The following is a 10,839-nucleotide window of genomic DNA, read 5'->3' on the forward strand; positions in this document are numbered from 1 at the left end:
CACACACACACACACACACACAGACAGACACTCACTCACACAGACACACTCACACTCAAAATCTCACTCACACTCACACAGACACAGACACACTCTCACTCACACTCACACTCTCACAGACACAGACACACTCACACTCACACTCTCACACACCCTCTCATAGACACAGACACACTCACACTCTCACAGACACAGACACACACACAGACACACTCTCACTCTCACAGACACACTCACTCTCACAGACACACTCACTCTCACAGACACACTCACTCTCACAGACACACTCACTCTCACAGACACACTCACTCTCACAGACACACTCACTCACTCACTCACACAACCAGGCAACCTACATTTATACTAGGGCTGCACGATAAAACCACGTTCATATTTGCGTGATTTTTTTGCGCAGCTCGTCAGTGAACAATGGCTCTGTGTAGTTAATGCTGCTCAATCTGAAAGCAAGAACGTTGTTGTTTTCCTCACTCAAAAGTGTGAACCCTGAATATGACACTCATGAGAAAAGCAGAGGAGCAAAGCTGATGTGTTCATACAGTTATTACCTTTGCTCATATTCACAGAGAAAAACACCTGAAATCATCAAAAAATTTAATCATTTTAAATAAAGCGCTCAGCAGGAGGGTAAAGAAGGTAATTGTGATAAACAAAAAACGTGCAAAACAATACAAACAAATTACAGAATATGACTTTAATGTTTGCATTTTCAATCAATGTTACCATTTATTCATACACTGTATTAAGAGACTGCAGCGCTGTGAAGACTAAAACTCTAAAAAAGACTAATTAAAAATCAAAATATAAAACTATCAAAAAATAAACTCAGTTACACTTTATATAACATATACATACTAATATTAGGAATAATAGTCCTAATATAAAAAATATCGGTTACACTTTATTTGAAGGTGTCCTTGTTACAATGTAATTATACATTTAAGTACTGAGTAATATTAATTAACTACATGAACTTTCTATATGGTTAGGTTTAGGATTAGGGTTACTTGCATGTAATTATGCATAATTTATTGTTCTTATAATAGTAAGTACATGTAACGTGTAACAAGGACACCTTAAAATAAAGTGTTACCGAAATATTAACAACATTTACTTACTATGTATAGGGTTTGGATTAAAGCTAGTTGCTAGTATGCGTCGTAAATGTTGAGTAAATGCTGATGTGCAACTTCATCATAATCATCATCATCATCTACAGAGAGCTTATAACTGCAGGTGTGTGTCAGACAAACACTAAAAAACATCACGAGCATCAAATGACCGCAGAACGTGCGTCAGGATCGAGTCGAGCTGAGAGATGAGAGAGGAAGCAAAGCAAACACATGTTGCGCTCGGCTTACGACGCTTAAACATATTTGATAAGCTAATTTGAATATCTCCCAGCAACCCCTGGGGGATTATGCAAATCACTGTAACAGGAGGCAGTTTTGACAACATAAGGCTAAGTCTGTGTCTGCCTGTCTCTCACTTTCTCAAACGCAGAAAAAAAACGTGGCGATTCTGGCATTCGAATTGATGCTTCGCATTTCCTCTTTTAAAATGCATTTCTATTCTAATCCCTGTCATCATTTACACACACACACGCACGCACACACACACACACACAGAAGTCTCCTGGTAGGATGTGTGTGTGAGATCCTGTCACTCAATCTGATCGGCAGTGGAGTGTGTCTCGCTCTATCTCTCTCTCACACACACACACACACACACACACACACACAAGTAGCTCAACCTGTCTCCATGCATATAAAATAGTGTGTGTGTGTTTGTTCATTTAGACCTGAAACCATACTTGACGCAAGTACATGAACACACACACTTCTAACTGCACAAGCTTTATTTCACACGTCGCTGCGTTCTGAAACGTGTCAGACTGCATTCATAACGCGCCTCCTGCACTTTCCTCCATCTTTCAGCTCAATGATGAAGCAGCAGTACTTGCTGAGTAAGTTAAAGTTAATTAAACCAGATGAGTCATTACTCAGGTATCTACATTTATGCATTTGGCAGACGCCTTTATCTAAAGCCAACTTACATTGCATTCAAGGTAAAAAAAAAAGTCAGTTCATGCATTCTCTGGAAATCGAACCCATGACTTTGGCGTTGCATGCACCATGCTCTACTGTTCGAGGAATGCTACAGGAAAGCTAGATCGACATGTATGCATTTGGAAGAAACTTTTATCCAAAGCCACTTACATTGCATTCAAGTTGTACTATTTATCAGTTCATGCTTTCACTGGGAATCGAACCCATGACTTGCATGCACAATGCTCTACTGTTTGAGCAATGCGACTAGAAAGCTATATATCTACATGTATGAATTTGGCAGACTCTTTTATCGACTTACATTGCATTTAAGTTATACAGTTTATCAGTTGCATTCAATCACACAGAAGTCTCCTGGTAGGATGTGTGTGTGAGATCCTGTCACTCAATCTGATCGGCAGTGGAGTGTGTCTCGCTCTATCTCTCTCACACACACACACACACACACACACACACACAAGTAGCTCAACCTGTCTCCATGCATATAAAATAGTGTGTGTGTGTTTGTTCATTTAGACCTGAAACCATACTTGACGCAAGTACATGAACACACACACTTCTAACTGCACAAGCTTTATTTCACACGTCGCTGCGTTCTGAAACGTGTCAGACTGCATTCATAACGCGCCTCCTGCACTTTCCTCCATCTTTCAGCTCAATGATGAAGCAGCAGTACTTGCTGAGTAAGTTAAAGTTAATTAAACCAGATGAGTCATTACTCAGGTATCTACATTTATGCATTTGGCAGACGCCTTTATCTAAAGCCAACTTACATTGCATTCAAGGTAAAAAAAAAAGTCAGTTCATGCATTCTCTGGAAATCGAACCCATGACTTTGGCGTTGCATGCACCATGCTCTACTGTTCGAGGAATGCTACAGGAAAGCTAGATCGACATGTATGCATTTGGAAGAAACTTTTATCCAAAGCCACTTACATTGCATTCAAGTTGTACTATTTATCAGTTCATGCTTTCACTGGGAATCGAACCCATGACTTGCATGCACAATGCTCTACTGTTTGAGCAATGCGACTAGAAAGCTATATATCTACATGTATGAATTTGGCAGACTCTTTTATCGACTTACATTGCATTTAAGTTATACAGTTTATCAGTTGCATTCAATGGGAATCGAACCCATGATCTTGCCATTGCTAGCGGAGTTTAACTCTTCAAGGAATGCTACAGGAAAGTTATATATCTACATTTACATTTATTCATTTAGCAGACAATTCTGTTCAAAGCCACATAAATTGCATTCAAGGTTTAGACATTTTCAGTTCAAGTATTCCCTGGGAATTGAACCCATGCTATATTGTTGGAGGAACGCTACAGGAAAGCTAGATATCTACATTTATGCATTTGGCAGACTCTTTTATCGACTTACATGGCATTCAATTTATACAGTTTGTCAGTTCATGCATTCACTGGGAATCGAACCCATGACCTTGCCATTGCTAGCGCCATTTCCTACAGTTTAAGGAACGCTACAGGAAAGCTGATGATTCTTTCCAAAGCAACTTACATTGCAATCAAAGTTTTAAGTTCATGCATTCCCTGGGAATCGAACCCATGACTTTGGCGTTGCATGCACTACACTCTACTGTTTAAGGAATGCTACTAGAAAGCTATATATACTGTATATCTACATTTACGCATTTGGCAAGCACTTTTATCAATTTACATTGCATTTAAGGTAAACATGTTATCAGCTCATGCATTCTCTGGGAATCGAACCTAGGACCTTGCCGTTGCCGTTGCAAGCACTGTGTTTTAGAGGAATATGGATCTATCTATAAACATGTTGACAGTGTAAATATTTTTTAGGTTTAGGATATAGCATTACTGTAACTCAAAAAGTGGATCATGGCCCTTGCAACACCAATATCATGGGTTCGAGTCCCAGAGAATTAATTAATTGATTACTTGTACACCTTGAATGCAATGCAAATCTCTTCGCATAAAAGCGTCTGCCAAATGCATCAGTGTAAATGTTGTTGAGATGTTGCTGCACGATTGTTTATATTGTCAAAAAATGTAAACTATATTATATCACCCAGCTCTGCTAAATGTGACTATAAGGCCTGAAGACATTAAGATGATTGAAAAAGTAACAATGTTTTTCTGTGAATCTGCTTCGACAGTGTATTTTGAAAAGCGCTATACAAATAATAAATCTGACTTGACTTGAGTAACACACTCACACTGACGTCTGATGATCGTCTCGTGCTCTTTCAGCTCATCCCTCAGTTCCTCTTCATGTCTGCGGGAGTGAGCGGAGCTTTTCTCTATCTGATCCGACTGGCTCGTGGACCTTACGTCAGGTGAGATGAGATGAGACCAGACCAGCAGAGAATCACTGAGACGGACAAAAACACCCAGAAAATCATCACTTTATAACACAGTGTTCATGTTAATGAGCATTACACAGCATAACACTAATAAAATACACACACTTAATGGGACAGTTCACACGAAAATCATTCTGCCATCATTTACTCACCAAACTTGTTTGGCTTTCTCTATTGGAAGATGTTCCAAAAATAATATGACTATAAAAATATATGACTGTATGCACTCCTCACTATTATGATGAAACCTAAAAACCACAAGACAATATGTTTGTGTGCTTCTACTGTAACATTGTAACAGTGCAGTGTAACATGTAACGTGTGAGCAAGTCAAACACAGACTGTGTTATATATTCACACGTGTTACAGACAACATGTTTTTTCTTCAGATGTGACATGTGAATGTATTTTCTTGGACTGAAATATATGGAGGCCAAGATATAATTTTAAATAATTTATATTTTAAAAATATCATTCCAAAAATCTGCAAAAAAAAAGAAAAAAGAGGTGCTATAGAAAAAATATTACTTATTATACACACACACACACACACACACACATATACATATACAGATACATACACACACACACATACATACATATATATATATATATATATATATATACACACACACTAATCAACATTTGAAGTGGATCAAAACCTTTCATCAAAGCTGTCCTAAAACCTAAAAGCATTCTTAGGAGAACTTTGATTAACTTTTTTGATCCACTTCAAATGCTGACTACCACACACACACACACACACACACTATACCGCAAAAAAACTCACTCACTCACTCACTCACTCACACACACACACTCACTCACTCACACACACACACCTGTATGGGGTTAAACATGATTATTTAAAAAAAATAAGTTCAAATAATGCAAATGAATGACTTCAACACAAGCATAGATAATCAATTAACAACCTTGGAGCTCACAACAGGTCTGTCTTTGATGGTTTTTAAGTTACTGTTAAACATCAATTTCTGTATATGGAGAAAATGAATGAACCAGACTGTTTACTGCAAAAAAGAATATTTTATACTGATTACTATTAATGAATGTAACAATTTACTGAACACTGAAGGCACATTGCTGTTTTCATGATTTAAACATGCCACTTGAGGCTGTTCATTAGTGATTTTACCAAAAGAACACTTCTTACCCGTGGTAAAATCATAAGCATACTCCTGTCCATCATCATATTTGTTTAGCTTGCTGTGTGTCTCTGTGAGAAACAAACTTTGCTTAATGAACGATGGCGGGCTGCCAAATAACTGGCCTCCGTCACCTCCAGCTGATAATTACCCTCCTTTACAGCCGCTCCTCCTTCCACTGCTCTGTTTTCACTCGCTCTCTCTTTCCTCTCCGGTCTGGCCTTACCCTCATTCTGTCAGCTGGGACAAGAAGAATAACCCTGAACCGTGGAACAATCTCGGCCCGACCTATCAGTACAAGGTAAACAGCCCAGCGACTGCTCTGTGATCAGCTGCAGACTGACAGCACAGACAGATCCGTCACAGATCCGTCACCCCCGCTGTTCCCGGATCAGCCCAGTTTCATGCATGCGTGACAGGAGCTGCATGCTTGCAAACACGTTTTGAGGAAACAATGCAATTGGAGGGTTTCGAAGATGGCGACTATTTAAAGGGGTCAAATAGGATGCAATTTCAAGTTGTTCTTTCTCTTTGGAGTGTTACAAGCTGTTCGTGAATAGATAAGATCCCTAAAGTTGCAAAGACTAGAGTATCAAACCCAAAGAGATATTCTATTTAAAAGTTAAGACTCGTCCACGCCTTCCTAAAATGCCTCGTTCTAACACGCCCCCACATATCTACATCACTATGTGGGAAGATTTGCATAACGCCGCCCAAATGTTCACGCAAAAGAAAGAAGGCGTAACTTTTATTCTCGCTGTAGTATTGTTGTTGCCGCCGCCGCCGTGTCGTGAAGACGCTGTGTGCTTCGTTGTGAAAGCAAAACTATTTTGTTTGGTCTTCCAAAAGAGGACACGACTAGAAATCAGTGGTTAAGTTGTATTTACAACACTGTTCCAGAACACTTCAACCCAAATATTCAGATGTGTGCAGCACATTTTATGGAGGACTGTCTCCTGATCCTGGGAGAGTAGACTACAATGCCGGCTGTTCTGACGCAGAGTCTGAATTTAAAGAATTTGCCACTGATGATTCAAACGCGAGTTTTGAGCAGTGTAGAGTAGTGCTTGTTGTTTGTCATTTCTCCGTTCACAAATGTAGACATGGTTTTATGTTTACGCGGCGCGATACGCAACACAACGAGTAAAAAGACAGTATAAGTCATTATAATCCGTAATTATGTCCCCACTGGATGCAACAAATGCCTCGTTTATAATGGGTTTTAATGTTTTTGTCTCGTCGCTCCGGCCGGACAGGGCATCATCACAGTATGGTGAGGGGCGTAACATTTCCGTCACACGCTTGAGGTATTCAGCCAATCACAACGCACTGGATAGCTGGCCAATCACAGCACACCTCGCTTTTCAGATCGATGAGCTTTGTAAAAATCGACACGTTTCAGAAAGGCGGGGCATAGAGGAGAAACAATAATGTACAGTATGTGGAAAATAATGTGTTTTTTTACCTTAAACCACATAAACACATTGCGCATATATACAATACGCATATGACAGGTTACTCTACAATAAAAACAAATGCAAGTTTCAGAACTCAAACTTACTCCCCAGTTTGAAATATGAATTATTTTCTACCCTTCTGAAATGCCCGGATTTGAAATCTGGTGACTTGTGGCGTCACGATTCCCCTCGACACGCCCTTAGCATGCGTTATCGTCGTATGCAATCAATGAGGCGTCCATTTATGGAAGGCGGACGGAGCCATTATGTCATGATTTGTCATGTCCTTTTTAGTTGTTTAGTTCAACATTCTTTTTCAGTCAGAAACATCTTAATTTACATTGTAACATTAATTAATTTACTTTACCACAGTAGGAATCAGTAAAGTAATGGTGCAATAAACTAAAGAAATGATTAATATGTGGGTAAATCTAGAGGTAAACCTGCTTTAAAAAGTACTTTATTAATCCCAGCAGGGAAACTGGTTTGCATGAGCAGCTAAACATAACCAAACAATAAAAAACATTACGTTTAGCATGCGTGCGCTTTCGCTGAACGTAAGGTCTTATGGGTTTGGAACGACATGAGGGTGAGTAAGTAATAATTTCATTTTTGGGTGAACTATCTCTTTAAAATGGACAAACAGTGCATGTTGGCACAGTCAAAATTTTCGTGTTCTGTTTAAAGACCCCTTTGGCCTTCCATATCCATCAATCACAAGTCAGTATGGAAGGTGGACAGGGTCAAAAGTCTTTTTAAAAGGAACACATGAAATTTGACTGTCAACATGCACTGTTTGTCCACGTTAAAGAGAAAACAAGTACAGCAACAAATAAAATAGCTATTTTTTGGACTATATTTGTAAATGTGACACAATGTTATGTTGGCATATACTAGATGAACAGGGCATGTTGATGCTCAAATTTATTGTGTTTTGTTTAAAGACTTTTGGCCAATTCGGCCTTCCATATCCATATCTAATCACGTCCAACGATTAATGAAAGTATTAACAAAGGCAGATGGAAAAAATAAAGAGTTTCCTCTTATTAAGAAAAAGATCCAAACTGCTGTTGGATAAAGATGTTAAGTAAAGCTGTCGAACACAAACTGAACCTCCAAAAACTCTGCATATCCTTCCTAAAGATCCCAGCATTAGAAATGCATGGCTGAAGTTTATTTTTAATGATGTGCCTGAGAGACTGAAAGATAAAGTTTCCATTTGTTCTTCACATTTGACAACACTGTTTTCTGAATTATTCCAAACATGCTGCCGGTTTTTCACAATATCTTTTATTGAAAGATTCGGCAGTGCCAAACATTTTGTCCTCGGAGGAAACAAAGGTAATACATGTATTTTTAATCCTACAATGTGTTTGTAATAAACTGCCAAACCAGCCATTAACGCTATTAAGACTTAAAGCGTATCTTTGTTTGAGTGTTGCTATTAAAATCAGTATAAAGCTGCTCACAACAGAATATGACAAACCAAAATAAATGTTTAACCGCTGGCAAATGAACGAGAAACCATGTTTTTTTGCAAACTTACTTAAGGCTGCAGCTTTTGTAATATGACAATCAATAACAACACTTTTAAAACCAAAAATGAAGCAAAAGCAATTCCCATGCTGAAACAGACTGTTGCAATTGTTTTAATTTCTTCTGCCCTGGGCTCAAACCTATATGGCTCTATCACAGCGCTTGCCATCGAGTATCAAAACACACGACACGCTGTAAAAAAAATGGCGTGGCTATGTGTGATGAAGCCGTTTACTTCTGTTTCTACCCATTTAAATGGAGTGTCTTTTACATAGAGCAAAAATAAGGATAGAAATGACCATTTTTCATGATCCTCTTTAAGGATGCATTTCTAGATGTACTTATGCAGAGGCTCATGCAAAAAGCGTTCATTCACGTCTAAAGGAAGAAATAATAGAGAATATTTTGTTCTCGTTTGGAACATCTTGATCACGTCCAACGATTAATGAAAGTATTAACAAAGGCAGATGGAAAAAATAAAGAGTTTCCTCTCCTTCTTCCGGGAAGTTTGCGTTCAGGCTCATGAAAGGTCACAGCTCGACATGTTTGATTCTCAACAGGAACCAAAGGTCAGAAATCAAGAATCCAGCGGCGTCTCAACGTTAATCATAATGAGAGAAACAGAAGCAGAGAGAGAGAGATCTATGAGAATATGAGAATAAAACAACAGCGGCTGAAGAACGTGTCTCCTGTCACGCATACACTACAGAAACACGCTTTCTGTCACATTAAAGCTGACGCTCCGAGACCTTTTCACAAAAACACGAATGCAGGAATTGTGCATCTGTGGGGCTTTTAGCGGTTTTCTGTCCAGCAGGTGAAAATGGTGCATCTGATCACTGAGGAACAGCAAAGTCTCCTTAAAGGGTACATCGGATGCAAACTTCACTTTTACATGTTGTTTGAAGATAAATGTTACTCTGGAGCACAAAAGCAGTCATAAGCAGCACAGGTATATTTGTAGCAATAGCCAACAATACATAGTATGGGTCAAAATTATAAAAAAAATGTTATGCCAAAAATCATTAGGATATTAAGTAAAGATCATGTTCCATGAAGATATTTTGTAAATTTCCTATCATAAATATATCAAAACTTAATGTTTGATTAGTAATATGCATTGCTAAGAACTTCATTTGAACAACTTTAAAGATGATTTTCTCAATATTTAGATTTTTTTGCACCCTCAGATTCCAGATTTTCAAATAGTTGTATCTCAGCCAAATATTGTCCTATCCTAACAAACCATACAATCAATTATTGTTTGGACGTAATAATGAACATAGCAGTCGTCATTTACTCCTGACGTCTGAGCCGCTGAAGACGCAGTGGATTACGTTTGTTTCTGAAGGGAATGCGCCCCCGATCTACATAAATGCGTCTATGTTCGCGCGAATCATTCGTGAGTATAAGGTTTTTTTTTTTTAAATGAATCTTTGCAAATCGCCTTTCCTAATAACTTGCTAGTTAGCAAGTTCCGTGGCTAAATGTGGCTAAAGTAAACAGTCTCATGAGAACCCCTCATCACCCCACGGCAAGGTGGGGCGGGGTCAGCAGAGCTCATTATCATTTAAAGAGACATGCACCAAAACGGGTTGCTGTGAACAGAGCTGTTTTTGACAGGGTAAAAAGGGTGTTCTTTACACTACCATTGAGAAATTTGAACCAAAGCATGTTATAGACTTTTCATTAAGACCCTAAAGAATCATATCAACTTGTGGAAAATGGGCATCCGATGACCCCTTTAACAAGCACTTACACACTCAACTTCTTCTCAACATCACATGCATTGACAAGATGCAAGTATTCTGGATTTATTTCCTTTATTAAATCAGTTCACAAACCCTAAAAGTCTCAAATACACTTTCTCTAAAAAATTAAACACCGAGCCGGATCACGTAATGAGGGCCAGCAGAACCTGTCACACAGTCTGTGTGTGTGCGCTTGTGCTCTTGTTTTTATGCATGTTGTTTTGTCTTTTATGATATTCTGATGATCTTAATTTACGCTAACTACATTTAAATGTATTCTCTCGCTCTCTCTGCACAGTTGGTGGCCGTCACCACAGACTACGAGAGTCTGAAGAAGGAAGGACCTGACTTTTAAAAGACCTCAGCGGAACTGCACACACGCACACACACACACACACACACACACACACACACACACACACACACACACACACACACACACACACACACACACACACACACACACACACACACACACACTCTCAAAAACG

The 10,839-nt window shown here is 38.8% G+C and overlaps 1 protein-coding gene across 1 annotated transcript in view; it reads left to right on the top strand.

The window, feature by feature from the left end:
* LOC107558156 (cytochrome c oxidase subunit NDUFA4-like) overlaps positions 1-10,776 on the top strand; it is a 13,371-nt gene extending 2,595 nt beyond the window's left edge. Inside the window, exons 2-4 of the mRNA XM_016241779.1 lie at positions 4,326-4,411; positions 5,845-5,905; positions 10,647-10,776. Coding sequence (XP_016097265.1) covers positions 4,326-4,411; positions 5,845-5,905; positions 10,647-10,703 — 204 coding nt within the window. The 3' untranslated portion in view covers positions 10,704-10,776. The remainder of the gene's footprint in view (positions 1-4,325; positions 4,412-5,844; positions 5,906-10,646) is intronic.
* Positions 10,777-10,839: the final 63 nt, after the last annotated feature.

This window comes from Sinocyclocheilus grahami, unplaced genomic scaffold (genome assembly GCF_001515645.1).
Source record: "Sinocyclocheilus grahami isolate Dianchi unplaced genomic scaffold, SAMN03320097.WGS_v1.1 scaffold633.1, whole genome shotgun sequence".
NCBI lineage: Eukaryota > Metazoa > Chordata > Actinopteri > Cypriniformes > Cyprinidae > Sinocyclocheilus > Sinocyclocheilus grahami.